At 38.3% G+C, this 15616-nt stretch overlaps 1 protein-coding gene across 2 annotated transcripts in view; it reads left to right on the plus strand.

Annotated features, from left to right (window-relative positions):
- Positions 1 to 15616, plus strand: part of tpte (transmembrane phosphatase with tensin homology) — a 23120-nt gene continuing 7504 nt past the window's right edge. Inside the window, exons 1-11 of one of the 2 annotated variants that reach the window (XM_006628231.3) lie at positions 1 to 454; positions 1661 to 1780; positions 2839 to 2922; positions 3393 to 3440; positions 4803 to 4964; positions 5664 to 5783; positions 10367 to 10466; positions 10968 to 11031; positions 12014 to 12078; positions 12745 to 12805; positions 13680 to 13761. In XM_006628231.3, coding sequence (XP_006628294.2) covers positions 1731 to 1780; positions 2839 to 2922; positions 3393 to 3440; positions 4803 to 4964; positions 5664 to 5783; positions 10367 to 10466; positions 10968 to 11031; positions 12014 to 12078; positions 12745 to 12805; positions 13680 to 13761 — 836 coding nt within the window. In that variant the 5' untranslated portion in view covers positions 1 to 454; positions 1661 to 1730. The remainder of the gene's footprint in view (positions 455 to 1660; positions 1781 to 2838; positions 2923 to 3392; positions 3441 to 4802; positions 4965 to 5663; positions 5784 to 10366; positions 10467 to 10967; positions 11032 to 12013; positions 12079 to 12744; positions 12806 to 13679; positions 13762 to 15616) is intronic. The other variant, XM_015341919.2, reaches the window with a different exon arrangement.

Genomic DNA, 15616 nt, shown 5'->3' on the forward strand with positions numbered 1-15616 from the left:
ACTAGTGCAAACACAAAGTAAAAGTTGTCTGGATACGTTTATTTTACTGTAAAATCACCTACAGTCAGTGGAATTATAGCGGGTCTCAATAGCTGTTGCAAACAGGATGGGGGTGTACTAAGTGCAAGAAAGGAAAACGGAATTATGTTGGGAACGTAGCTCAGGAAGTGGAAAACCGCTACGTCTGCAGAGCCTAAGAAGAGGGATAGCAGAAACGGAAAAAAAATAACTCTCCCTCTCAACCTTTGAACCTTATTCCTTCAAGAGGAGAAAGCAGTCACAAGACCAAGTTAGTTAGTTGACTATAAAGCAAATGAACGGAGTATGATTTTGTCGTTTTAAAATGAGCAGGCGTAAACTGAATCAGTCTTCTCGCCTCTAAAATCCAAAACAAGTCTGATGAAGACATAGATTTACTGAAGACTGCAAGCCTTTCTCCCACTTGCCGAGATTGGTATGTTCGTCTTCACGATCTTTTAATGCAAAACATTTCGTTATTTTTTTAACGTACTGTAAGTAGTTTTTTTTTCTCTCGCAACGAGTGTTAGTGAAGGATTCTTCTTTCTTAAAGAATACGAAGCATTGAAATACCAGGGTTTGCGTTAAGCGTGTCGATAGTGTAGTGTGCACTTTTTTAGCATTACATATGGCCTGCGGACCGTGTTTTGCTCTGTAAATAGGATGATTTTACAAAGCTTTTCCACTTTTCTGTGTTCGGATGAAACACGAAACCCGTTGTCATTTCTTTTACATATATTCTGTTATTTCTGTTTATTCGTTTTATAAAAAAAAATGTCTCAAAATCAGCATCCAAATGTGCTCCTTGTGTTTCCACTTTCATCACTTTTTTAAGAAAAAAAAGGCAAGATTTCCGAAACTTGATTACATTGATGCTGGCTCATGAACAGCAGCAACACCACACTTGTACTGTACTAGCAGGGAGAAGTTTAAATTCCCATTGTCCAGCAGGAGGCATCAAGAGATATGGGGAAAACGCCTATGAAAAAGTGCACAAAATCAATAGTTTTTGGGTGGTGCTGACTACTTAACATTTGCTATTAAAGAGGTCTGTCTGAATATTGCATGTTCAGGCCACAAGAGGAATCTAAGACAGTTTTGGCTGTGTGGCTGTCTAGCTTCCTGTGTGTCAGGAAATGCCCAAGATAGGTCAGAAATGAACCAAGACTCAAGTAGAATACCTTTGCGATTTGTTCTTTGCCTTATTTTCATACTTGTTCAATACCATGAATTCTTTACTCGTAGTTATTTCTTTGCCTGCAAATTTTCTGACTTTGGGACAAGTAAAATAGGACCACATCAATGTCCTTGAATATGTCAGAGCACAACAAGACATTTTAGCTTATTTATCTCTGAAATGCAGTGCCTTGTTAACATGTGACCAGGACCTGGAAAGCCACAGCAGTATCTTTTAGCCTGTCATTTTGCAGGGCCGAACTGAGACTCTTGCGAAGAACATGCTTATTTAGAGTATGTGCTCATCGGTGTGGTGGGGAAGCCGAACAAACCTACTGTGTTATTAGCTGCTCATTGTGGTACATACTGTAACTGTTCATTTCCCTACAGTCACGTTTTCAACACGCCTGTCAGTAATGTTATTTTGCTGCTTATTACATGTAATATTCTTGCATGTTTTTGTAAGCGCTTCCCTCTTCTGGTGTATACCTAACTACTTCAAAGAAGGAGGCAAAACGGGAGAGACTTCTGCCAGTATGTCCTCCATAAAATTTAGTCCAGGGTCAGATTCCAAGGAAGTTAATGGGTAAGTTAACAACTTCAGACTGTTAAGTGCTGACTTAATAGTAACACACATTTCATTTGGCTCAATATTAACTTTTACTATTGAAATTCTGAGTAAGTCATTAAAAACTGTTTTTCCGTTTTCTGGAAGCTGCTATATATTTTACTGCAGTGGGAGACTTAAGTAAAAGTGCAATTGGTTCTTGGGATATGAGGTATACCAAACAGTTTAGTGTGACCATTTTGCATTTGTGTAAGATATAAGCATATATTCACCAAAAACATCAATGACTTGATATACTGTACATTAAAGGACTTGATATCATAAGGATTCATTTAAACATCATTATAATTTTAAACACCTCTGCTTGCAGGGATTCTTAGAATATTTTATTTGATTTTCCACTTTATAAAAAAATTGCTTTATTGAGAAAAAAATTTAAAAGATTTATAAATCCAAAAATGTCCCTGTCATTTTAGAGGTGAAATACACGTATTCATCCATATTCCAGAGCAGCAGTTTTACATATTTATATTTGTTGTTTAATATTTGATGTTCTCTACTTGTCAATATTGAATTCCATCCACCTTGTGTTTGCCTAGTCTTCAACAGTGTTGAAATTTGTTTTTTAATTTACTTTGCAGCTTCTCAATGTTGCTCCTCCTATTTTATTAGCACTGTGAACATGTAAAGGTTGTGAAAATGGCTAGTTTACAGTATCAGAATCTAGATCACTGATATACATTAAGAAGATCTATACTCCTAATTCAGATCCAGCTTCCACCACAACACACACATTTCCTTCAAATTAAAAAATAACTTTAGTTCCCTCAGCCAAATTAACTGTGTACAGTACATGTTTTAGTCATAATTTGTGCTGGTGTGAGCTAAAAATAACATTTCTGTGCACTGCTAAGACATCTGGAGAAGGTACTGTAATATACACTTTACAAGGAAAGATTTGAGCTGGTGCAGTTCCCGTGAAAACCTCTGCCTATTAAGGAATCAAGGCAGTCATTCCAGTCATTCCTTCTGAAATTCTGTCGTGCAGTTGTGCTTAGAAGTGTTTTTTTCTCTAGTTTTAATAATGAAGGCATGGAGGAGGCATCTGTAGAAATTGATGATGGGAAGGAAGAAAGTATGGAATCAGACACAATGTTCTAGTGAGTATGTTGCCATTTCACACATGATTTTGTCTGGCTTTATTGTTTTTATGAAAGCAAATGTCATCTTAATTACTGTACATCATAATTCTGTAGGGAATATTGATGCTGTTTTATCTGGATTTCTAGTTTTCTAGCCAAACAACTTTGCTTTCACAAAACATAAATAACAAAAATTATACATATTTGTATCACTATGTTGATAACTACAAATGGAAAAAAAAGTAATGTTGTTGAAACCAAAATACGTATTAATACGTATTTTTAGAGTATTACCCACTTAGTGCAGCAGGTTTCTAATTGAAGTTAAGAGTCTTTTACTGAGGTTGTCAAATGTCAAACTGCAGATTGTCAAACTACAGCTTTAAATAAAGTGATCTCCTCATTTCAGGAGTTGTGGGAATGACACCACATCCAGTGAAATCACTTATTTCTCTTTAACTCACCATTAATTTTTTTAATCTCTTTAGCCAAATAAAGAAAATTATCACTCCATTTGTGATGTCATTTGGTTTCCGGTAAGTGTCTCCTCTCAGATTCTCATTTTTCTGTTTGAAACTGTTCAAAGACCAGTTTGTTTTGTTAACTGATCCAGTTTGGAATAGCCAGTTGTGTGTTGTCCACATCTTGTCTCACAGCTGCAAACTATGTGACTGCACACAAGGGAGAATGAAGAAGTGTAAATGTAAAGAAATGTGCATCTCTGTAAATGAAGAGAGGTGCATCCCTCAGCACCACCACATGCCTATAAATGAAGGTCGTAGTGGTCTCTGTGTTGCTGTTGTTGTTGTTCATGTTCAGAGGCACTCAGCCAACTGTGGGAATCGCAGTTACAGTTGGCTAGTGACATGACTCAGGCTTGATCCTGTGATTATAGTGTACCTTAACAGGTTGAGTCACAATGTTTTTTACTATAAGGTATCTTGTGGTATTTTCTCAAAGCAATATAATCAACTGTAATATGATTTTCAAAGTTAATGAGTGGAGTTACTCTTGCAATTTATACTCTTAATATTTTAGTACTCAAGCTAATAATAGTCATTGTCCTGGTTATGCAATCCTCCCATGTCAAAGCCAGACAATATGAGATGCTCTCATTATATCCTAGTATAGGACAGTAAAGTGTCTCTGTGTTGCATGTTTTAAGAGCTCTCTGTGTACTGTGTACTGGTGTTGGGTATTGTAAATCTTGATACACTAACTGTATTATTGGGGACTTTTATGGTAATTTCTCTTAGCAAAATATTAGTATTTGTCATAAAATACTAGGGCACTAGCTATGAGTGCACATTGATCTCTGTGATCCGGTTGCCATGAGTTTGAGCCTGGGTCATGTCACTAGACAAAAACAACGAGAATTCCCTAGAGGTGGCACACAGTTGATATAGCACTGTTGGAGGGGAGGGGTAAGGTTCAGAATAATTGTCTGTGGCTCCCAGCAAAACCATGACCCCTGCAATTGTCCAGGCACCTGCAGGTTCATAGTGATGTCAGTGAGAGGTGCATCTCTCCTGTGATCTGCACTGAACCTCCTGTACGTCACTATAGGCTATGGAACATGACAAAAGATGAAGAGGCCTGTGCAGAGGAAACTCTGCAATGGGCTTGTTCTCAAGTTGGTAGAGGGCTCTTTGTTGTGATGCAAGACAGAAAGACACAATTGGTGGGTATATAACAAAATAGAAATGGCATGTTAGGAAGAAATCTTCCAAAGACATGCTGGCTAGGTGGTGTCTCACTAGGTGAATTGATCCTGTGTATCTACAGTATGAGTACCCTGTCATGTATTGGCTTGTGGTGCAAGGAAAGACTCTGGGTTAAAGTAAATGAGGGCAAGGGATTTGGCACTGTTAGAAAGGCCTGTGCTCCATTTTCTCCAGGATATTTGGTGTGGTGCTCATTATCGTGGATATCATCCTGGTCATCGTCGATCTTGCAACTCCAAACAAGAGCGTAGCAGCAGGGGATGCCCTGGAAGCCATATCTTTAGCCATCTCCCTGTTCTTCCTGGTTGACGTTCTACTCCGAGTCTATGTGGAAGGGTGAGTCAATACTGTTAAAAAACACAGCTGCACGTCACAGAAGATGTTTTCCTAGATGGAGTTTTTTTTTTCTTTCGGCTAGGTGATCACTCTTTAAACCAGTATTTTGACTGCTGAATATGTTACGGTAGGGGTGGAAAGGGAACAGGGCAGTTTGCAGCTCCATGGCCCGACACTTGATTCAAGTCTTGAGCACTTACAGTGTATGGATTTTGCATGTTCCTCCTCAAGTTCCCCTGTTTTTTGTGGGTATTTGCCAGATGATCTGTTTTCCTCCCACATACAGATATGCACCTGACTAGGAGCAGAAAAATCTTAGTGCTTCTGTGCCCTGTGCCATATTTATGGGACATGCACAGCATATGGGACTACACAGTGATTTTGTCAAAACTAAATAAGCATTAAATTATGTAAATTCACAAGCAAAAGTGACAGAATTGGTAAGAACTATACATGACCTTTGATCTACGTGCCTAAGAAGATGACAGATTTTTGAGAGCTGCTAAATTAAAAAAAAGAATGTGTCCTTCATCAACCTGTCTCTTTATGATTTTTTATTGTGTTTTCAAGGAGATCACCATTCTCTGTATTTGTTTTCCATCTTAAATCTTTTAAAACTGGGGATCTTATTTCCTAGAAACTCACTGTGTTCAAAGGTGTCTGTAAATGTGAGCTGTGCTGCTGTTTTATCTGTTTTAGCTTCCACACATACTTCAGCTCCAGGCTGAATATCATGGACGCCTGCATCGTCGTCCTCACCCTGATTGTCACCATGGTCTACACATTCTCAGACTTCACAGGCGTCAGTCTGATCCCCAGGTAGGAACATCATGACAGCTCCCTCTCCTCATCTCTGTGCAGCTGATCAATTGCACAAAAGTCACACATTATACTGTATATCCATAGTATTGTTAGAGTAAACACTGGGTTGTAAGAGGTGCAATCTTTTGTATCTTAATACGAGGCCCAGTTCTCACTATAATTATTAAGGATTTGGTGGTTCTTTTTGTAAGAGCTTGAATATGGGCTTAGTGATCTCCATCTGTTTTATTTGGGTATTAAACTCTGTTTCCTGTTCTGCAGCACTTCAGTACAGGATTGATTTTTTTAGTGCCAATTGTGAAACATCAGGAATCTAGTTGTGTTTTTTATTGTGTCTAAACCAGCTAGGTGACATTGATTGAGAAATGTGTTTTGAAATCTGAAAGACATTTGGTAGCTGCATCTACCCTGTAGACATATTTGTCCCTGGATATTGTGTCAGAGAACAGCAGATTAAAAATTGTTAGGATTATGGTTAAAGTTAGTGAGAAATTTCTGAATTTCACTCAAAGCTGGGATTTAAGGAACGTAGCCTGCACTCCATACCACCACACATACAGTACATACCAAGACACACACACACGTGCAGGAAAAAGGATATTTCTCTGTATGGCCCAGGGCAGAAAAACATATCTTGGCACAGCTGAGCAGAAAAAGAGGAATTTTACGCTAACATACTTTAGAAAAATACCCCACTAACACCACTAATCTCTTTCACTCCGGATTTTAGAATTGATGTGAAGCATATGTTATGTTGAGGGCTACAGTTAAAGGGAAAGGTAGGCTGTTATATGTGCTAAAAAGTTATTATTTCTAAGATTTTTGTCACTTTTTCACTTCTGTGTTGTATTCAAGTCCCATTGCACAATATTTCTGGTTATTTTGTTGTGGGTATTTTTTATATTTTTAGTCTACACTTATTAGGAATACTGGTACACAATTCTGATTGAGTAAGTAGTTGAGAAAATGCTCAGATCTACATGCTACGTTTTGTGAATTCTGAGCCTTTTTATAATTTGTTTTGGCTGTGCTGTTTCATGATTTTACTGTAGAGCTCATCAATTTTTTTTTTAGTTCTGGATTTAAAACTGTGTGAAGTGTGAAACTTTCCAAAGAAAAACTATAGGCATGTTACTTTAATCCTCGAAATTTATGTGTGATACTAATGAAAATACAGTTTTATCTTCAAGGGGACCATAACCACTAGATGGCACTGTGTAATAGGGGTGCCAATCACATACCTTTACAAGTGGGTGTTCTGCCTCAAGGTGGCCAGAACTCCATGTTGTCTATTTGAAAATAACACACGATTTATTTCCCTCTGATGCAGTAGAATCTCTTTATAATGTTCCCATCTGTTTTTTCAAATATTTTTATTTATTTATTTATTTATTTATTTATTAAATGTACATTATCAGGCCTGGAGAGATTACTTATCTGATTATAAGGTTACTATAGAGTCTGCTAGATCCACCTACTTCTCTCACATCATTGAAAATCACCAAAACAATCCCAGACATCTTTTCTCCACCATCAACAGACTGCTCAAGCTAAACTGCCCCACCACATTACCTGCCTCATCACAACTTTGCAACACATTCTTAGATTTCTTTAGTTCTAAGATTGACAACATCCGGCATCACATTCTCTCCACTACGGATATAATTTCCACACCTCCTCCCTCCTCATCCAACTTCTCTGGTTCCCGTCTCTCCAGCTTCTCTCTTCTTGACTCAGCATCCCTAAACAAACTAGTTACGCGCATGAAACCCACCACATCTATTTTAGATCCCATTCCCACCACTTTATTCCAGTCCTGTTTCTCTTCTCTCTGTCCCATTGTCCTCAATATAATACATGAATCCTTGAGCACCGGCATTGTACCAACGGTCCTCAAAACTGCTGCTATTACCCCAGTGCCAAAGAAGCCTAACATGGCTCTCGACAATCTTAACAACTTTCGCCCCATCTCCAACTTACCCTTTCTCTCTAAAATTCTAGAACGTGCTGTCACACTTCAGTTACATAACCACCTCATGACAAACAACCTTTTCGAACCCCTCCAATCTGGCTTCCGTCAACTTCACAGCACAGAAACCGCTCTAGTCAAAGTCACCAACGATCTCCTAATAGCTTCTGATTCTGGTTCTCTTTCCATACTCATCCTTCTTGATCTCAGTGCTGCCTTTGACACTGTTGACCATAACATCTTGCTTTCTCGTCTCGAGACTGTGTTTGGAGTCTCTGACACTGCCCTCAAATGGTTTAAGTCTTACCTCACTGATCGCTGTCACTTTGTCTCTCTCAATGGGTACAGGTCTGAAATTGGTCTTGTCAAGTCTGGTGTCCCTCAGGGCTCAATACTGGGCCCCTTGCTCTTCAGCATTTACATGTTCCCACTTGGTCAGCTTTTAAGATCACATGGCCTCAGCTTTCATTTTTACGCTGACGATACTCAAATATACATCCATACCAAACCCGACACTGATGTGGCTGTCTCTATTCTATCTAATTGCATCTCTGACATAAAAATTTGGATGACTCAAAACTTCCTTCATCTTAACTGTGACAAGACTGAAGTCATGCTTATTGGTACCCCCCATCAACTTCGTAAAGCCAGTCCTGTAACCCTGTCTGTAGATGGCTCTGTACTTGAGCTCCAATCAAAATTGAAAAACCTTGGGGTTATATTCGATTCTGGCTTAACATTCGACCCACATGTACAGCATACTGTCAAAACATCTTTTTTTTCACCTTAGAAATATCGCAAGACTACGCCCTATGCTATCATTAACTGTGGCTGAAAAGCTGATCAACATATTTGTATTCTCTCGAATTGACTACTGCAATGCTCTGCTCCCTGGGGTATCTAAATCTACTCTGAACAAGCTGCAGTATGTCCAAAATTCAGCAGCCAGAATCCTGACCAGATCTAGTGCAAGTGTTCACATTACTCCTATCCTGGAGTCCTTGCACTGGCTTCCGGTCAAATTCCGCGTAGACTTTAAAATCCTCATGCTCACCTACAAGGCTTTACATGGCTTGGCACCTCAATACCTGTCTGAACTTTTATCGCCCTACTCCCCACCTCGCAACCTCCGCTCTTCAAATTCTGCCCTCCTTACTGTCCCCCAAGCCCGTCTACATTGTATGGGCGACAGGGCCTTCTCCTGCTATGCCCCCAAGCTCTGGAACTCCTTGCCCAAGGATATTAGAGAGTCACCTTCTCTAAACTCCTTCAAATCCAGACTCAAAACCCTCCTTTTCAGAAAAGCCTTTACTTAACTGCTTCCATTCTTCACCCCTCTGCTCTTCTTAATACCATCTTCCACGGTCTCCTCTATTGTTATTGTTGTATTGTTGTAATTATAATTGTGTCCTGTCTTGTGAAATTTTCTTATTTATTGTTGTAGTCTTCTTATTTATTGTTATTGTCATCCTGTAAAGCGCTTTGAGAAGCCACCTTTAAAGGCACTATATAAAATAAAGTTTATTATTATTATTATTATATTATTTATTTTGATAAATAACATAATTGTTGACCAGTTGACAAGTAAACCAGTCAACCAGTTTCACTTTACATCAGCATAGAATTTGAACTGTGGTTTTGGAACTATTTAGTCATCTCTTGAGTGTTTTATTTTTTATCTTTGGAGACAGCTGAAATGGGAGTTTGGCAAAGTAAATAGGAGTTTGCTGACACCATTATGCAAATAGAGTCCTCTAATTTGCATAATGGAGGAGCTGGATCTGGAGTGAAAATACTGGTTTGGTCCACTAGAGGGCATTTTCCATATTTGCATGAGCAGTCAACTCCCCCGACAGCAATCTGATTCCTCTAAAAAAAAGCTTTATCATCCAACAAGGGTTGTCTATTAAGATTTTAGGATAAAGTCTCAGGTTGAGACAGTGAACTTAGTGGAAAAAGTTTGTGTTTCATGGGGAGACTGCACTGATAGTTAAATGTAGAGTCTTGTGGAAGATAACTAAAAAAACACCTGCTGGTGCTGAGGATGGTGATTTTACTTGTTGGATCCTGGTCAAACAGGATCAGCTAGTAAAATTGGTTTCTGACTTAAGTGGAAGTGGTCTGGCCTTAGCCCTAGTTTCACAATTCCACACAGGTATATAGTCCAGGTTACATCAAATACAGTACATGTGCGGTATATCAGGGGCTTTATGTATGTAGGTCCTCCAAAACCACACTACAGGTTAGGAGGACCTGCTGCAATTGGATAGGAAATTTAATCGATAAAGGGCAATTCTGTTACATGCTTATTAACTCACAGTTAAATTAAATCTACTGTTAGTACTGGGTCATCACTTGGAGAAGCAGTCTATCGTCTGACTTACAAGGTGCGTGCAGCTTAATAATGATCCAGTAAGGGTGCTGACCCTCCTGCCAGGAGATTGCAGTGTGTTGAAAGTTGAATAACTCAATGGGAGGGCAGGTTGGGGAGAGGTAAAATGAGAAATGTGTGTTTTTAAGTGGAAATGCACATAACCCCATACTGAGTTTACAGCATATATCCATTTCCTGGTGTTAATTTGACCAACCCTTTTCCTTTGCGTTTCTGTAGAGTGGTGTCCTTCTTGAGAGCCCTGAGAATCATTATCCTGGTGCGGATCTTTAGACTTGCCTCACAGAAGAAGCACCTGGAGAAGGCCACGAGGAGAATGGTGAGGTTGCTATGTCTACCACTGCACTGCACTGAATAACAAAAAAAAAAAGAACAGACAAATGTGAGCCGTTTTTCCAGATTTGACCATGCTATTACTGTATGCGCTGCTTATTGATTTACAGATATGCGTCCAATTGCTCTAGGATACTCTAAGCATTTACCTCATTTACCTAAGTGGCAGCTTGTTTCATATTCCTCTCATTCACAGTAATTAGTGTAAAGACGTGTTATCTGTTCTCCGTTCTGAATTTAGAGGCACTTTAGATGTGTCCCTAGAACCTTGTCTCTGTGTTTACAGTTAAAGTCTGCATTGCCATTTCGAATCTCATTTTAACAATCCTTTCTCGTTATTGCACCCACATTAGTGTATGTCAATCCTCCAACATACACAAAATATTAAGATTCATTATGAACAGGCAAACTGTCATAGATGTGGCAGTGGGAGCCTCATTATTGCAATAGGAAGAAGTTAATGTTGAACTTTGTGCTGATTTCCCAGGTTTCTGAAAACAAGAGACGCTACCAGAAGGATGGATTTGATCTTGATCTGACTTATGTGACTGGTTTGTATGCTGTGTTGGAACTGTTGTATTTCAGATTTAATGCATTTTAAAGAATAAATGACTGGGTTCCAGAAAATAGTGTCGTACCTCACCAAATATTACTATTGTTTAAGTGGCAGGTTAGTCATTTTACTGTTCATCATTTGTATTACCAGTAGTATTTAAACTTATAGTTCCATTGCATCCAGGTTTGGAGAAATGTCCTTCTCTAGGAGTTGCAGGTGACTATGGAAAAACAGCAGCTTTGAGAACGCAGACCTGTAAGACTCAGGCATGTCTAAAAACAAATGAACAAATTAAGTCACGTTTTTTTCCATGCTGAAAAGAGAAGAATAGAAACACAACGTTTCAGCTGTGGAGCCTTCTTCAGGTGTAAGAAAGAGAGGAAAGTCTAGTGTTTAGAGATGTTGTCTAATGTTGTGAGAAAGAGAGGAAAGTCCAGGTTTAAAAACATGTGAAGTGTGAAGCTGGAAAGAAAGACTGCAGTCACATTACTTCCTCTAAAGCTGTCTGTGATGCTGTCTGGTAATGAAACATGCTATTTGTTCTTTAAGCGAACCTTAGCAAATCTTTGATATGTAGAAGCTCTGGTGCTGCATCTGTGTAAACAGCACCTGGTTATAAAAGGCAGGTTTAATATTAGTCTGATCTAATGGTTAAAATGTAAGATTAAGAGACACCTGTTCTCTCTTACATGCCAACCTACTGTATCATGTTGCTGAGAAGAACTGTGACACTCCCATACCAATGTAATTTACTGATCAGTGCGTAATTATATTTTTTGTCAGATTGTAACCTTGCTGTAAATCTTTAACATAGTAAATTTACTTTGATATTTTTCCCCAGTTGAAAAAATCCAACGTTGTGTTATGTTTTGAGTTTTTGTCATAGTGTTACCAAAAGTGAGACTGGATATCAGAGTCTGGGGCAGAGAGTTCCTGTAACAGGACTCAGCTAGTTTGTAATCTCTCTGTTTTCACAGATCGCATCATTGCCATGTCATTTCCATCATCTGGGAAGCAGTCTTTTTACAGGAATCCCATTGGGGTAGGCTGTCCTTTACAAAAGATATCTTATCATGGTCCTACAGCCATTCCAAGATATGGCAGTGATGCTTGTACATAACTCAGTTCAAATTCAAAAGGAAATATTCAAGTTTTGGGGAAATGTTTAATGTTTGAAGACATGCATATTTTCTTTGCACAGGTAATACTTTTAGACGGACCCCATGTTTAACTCATTTCTTGTTTAAAAATGAAGTAAAATGTGTGTGTGTTATCGATCACATAAGGTTAGATTTATTTACTGTTAGGACTCAGTAAGGACTAGGTGAAGGTTAGATACTGTATCTTTTAATATGTAAATCCATAGAATCTTAAAAGGATGTGCTTTATTTTTTGTATCACTGTGTTTTAACTCTGTCGGTATAAACACAGAAGCACCCCATGATTATAAACTTAAAAGCACCCCAATTTATTTCATATTTGAGTTGTGTGCTCATTATTTTGATCACATTGCCAATCTGTCTTGAAAGATTAGTTCGCTCTTCATGTTATGGAAAATCTACGATTGCTTTGGAGATTATACTGGAAAATGTATACTGAATATGTATGTCTACCACTGCATATGAAGGTGGAATTAATTTCTTGAAAATGTGTGCACATTTCCACAACCTCATTTCTATCATTGTATCATTTCTTATGTATTCTTTAGGAAGTTGCACGATTCCTTGACACCAAACACACGGATCACTACAAAGTCTATAACCTCTGCAGTAAGTGACCATTTATATCTTTGAGTTCTAACAAAATATTCCTGAAATGAGTGATGGTGGTCAACAGTGCTGCCATGTTTGCTTTGCACAAACAACACGCTGTTAGAAAACGGTGAAATACATATTGTAACAACTTCATTTTGACCACCCTGCTTCATTCATCCATGTGAACCTCATGGGATATTTAAGACCAGGTAGATTGTGCTACTGTATATGTGAGATTCACTGCCCCTGAGTTCAGCTGCATTTGATGGAGATTGATGAAGGTGGCACTTAGAATAAAAGGTCACTGGCACATGACAGATCACAGCAGGAGTCAGATCTGAACCTTGTACCAAGGAAGCACTGATGAACTACAAGATAAGAAATGGAAATGCACCAGTCATTGATGACATTTGGCAAATTGTTTCTCCACTTGATAATTCACATGTGACTAACGATGACTTGAATCACATTAGAGCCAATGATATCTAGATGCTGTATGCTGTATGGCCTCATTTTCTCTCCAAGTATGGCCTTTACCAGCAGCCCTCTCTCCTTCAGTTTTAGTGCATATTCTATGCCAATAGAGAGAACTGTGGGAGGAGGAATAATTGGATCAGTTTTAAAAATTATTTGTTGGGAATTCACAGGCGTACAAGGAGAAATACCTCAGCTGCATCCAAATAAGTGTTGTTAGGTTGACTTGACAGGCTGAAATGGATAGACATTAGCTCAAGATACTGTACAAACCACTTCAGTACTGTGAGAGATGGGCTTTCCAACCTGATAATTCTTATAGATTATAAGAAAGTGGCAAGCCAATGTGGATTTGACATTTTAACTTCTGTAACTGGAATGCTAATGTAATGTAATTGATTAATTTTACGAACAGCCGAGAAAGGCTACGATCCCAAATACTTCCACTACAGAGTGGAGCGCATTTTCATTGATGACCACAACGTGCCTTCACTAGAGTAAGTACAAAGTACTTGGTTTGGAAAGCTACTGTATGTGTTGTCCTGATATAAACATGCCTTCTCAGCATGGGGTATGTGTAGCCTTTACCAAAATACAGAGAATTACCACATAAGGCGTAGCATGAGTCTTTGGTGAAGTAATCCATCCATTTTCAAACTGCTTCTTCCAATTTGGTGTTGCAAAAGAGTTGAAGCCTGTCCTGGCAAGTAGTGAATAGCAGGAATACAACCTGGATGGGACACCAGTGCATCACAGGGCACACACAGACACAAACAATGACGCACACACTCACACCGGGGCCAGTGTTCCCAGGAGCCAATTAACTTACCAGTTTTTGTACTATGTGAGGAAATGTGAGCACCTGGAGGAAAAACACACAAACACGGAGGAAATGTGCCAACACCACACAGATAGCAGCCCAGGTCTGGGATTGAACCCAGGGCCTAAGTACTGTGAGGCAGCAAAACTAACTACAGCGCCACCATGCCATCCTTTGGTGAAGAAATGTTCCCAAAATATACAGCAGAGTAGCGGCTATAGTTGTTTTTACTGTTTTGTTCTTGGTTCTTTTATCTTCATCTTTTAAATTTAAATAAGAATTACAAGAAATTTAACATTTTAAGATAATACAGATTCTGAGTGAAACTTCCTAGAAGTTGTTCATTGTGGTGAAAGTTTGACATATTAGCTCTGTTGCTTGAGTAAGCCGTTCTTCAGATGTTACTTCCAACTAAAATTGTTAATGTGTCAATTTACCCTTTTTACAGAGGTTGAATAAAATTGACCAGCCCTCACATTTTCATTTGTTTTCTTCAATTATTTTTAGTACTAAAGGAATATATTAAATAAATGTGGTATGTCCCAAAAACACTTCAACTCCTTTAGTGATTAACAGACAGGGATTGTTTGATAGGGATGTACAGCAGGAAAAGAAAGAGAGGATAGACTAAGGAAACTGTTCCTGTAAATGTACAAAACTGTTGTTGTAATACAGAAAGGTTGCCATTTCTAAAAGAGGTACCTAGATTGTAGAAATTAAAGTTTTATTTTACTCATTTTAGATGAATGCTGTTTATCATTTTGAGAAGGTATGGTAGCCTGCCCCTACCTTTTGAATAAATCTGTACAAACAAGGTCATATTGGTTATACTCTGCCTTTATTTAGGGCACTGAGGCATTACTGCTTTGGAAACAAATTAAACCAAAACAGGAACAAGAAAATTAAAATTTACTAAATTGTCCATTTTATGATCTAACCACATAGTAATGGCAAATATTGGTGCCTCTTTGTTTCTGTCACAGAATGTATCTAAACGACATATCTTTTAACTGCTTTTATTGTGTTTTGTAGATAATTGTCTTTCACACTGAAAAAATCAGAACTGTTAATTGTATTAATTGGGAAAATTGAGCTTTGATTTCAGAAAGTAACAGTCTAATTAAGTACTGCAGTACTACAGCAGTGACACTATACTTGAGAAATAGCAACTAGCACAGGGGCAGTGACAGTCTTAAGATCCTTTATGCCAATGAAGAAGTACACTACTTGTAACAGCCTTACTATGCACTGTTCAGATCTTCTACTCAGTATGTTTCCTTCTTCTTAAAGAAATTCAATTCTGTTCAATCTCTCCCTGAAATTTTAACCATTTTGTGTTAAGTGACAGACAATTCTGAAATTGTATTATGCGTTACAAAAAGTAGACTTTTCAGATGAATCGATGTAGAGAGAAAAAAGTTATGTTAATGGCAAGGAAAACCTGTCAATAAGTTAGAATTGAATAAATGAGTAAATTGTTGGTGAAATACGTTATAATTCAGATTTCCATAGCCTCAGTACAGCAGTGTACG

Source organism: Lepisosteus oculatus, chromosome 5 (genome assembly GCF_040954835.1).
Source record: "Lepisosteus oculatus isolate fLepOcu1 chromosome 5, fLepOcu1.hap2, whole genome shotgun sequence".
NCBI lineage: Eukaryota > Metazoa > Chordata > Actinopteri > Semionotiformes > Lepisosteidae > Lepisosteus > Lepisosteus oculatus.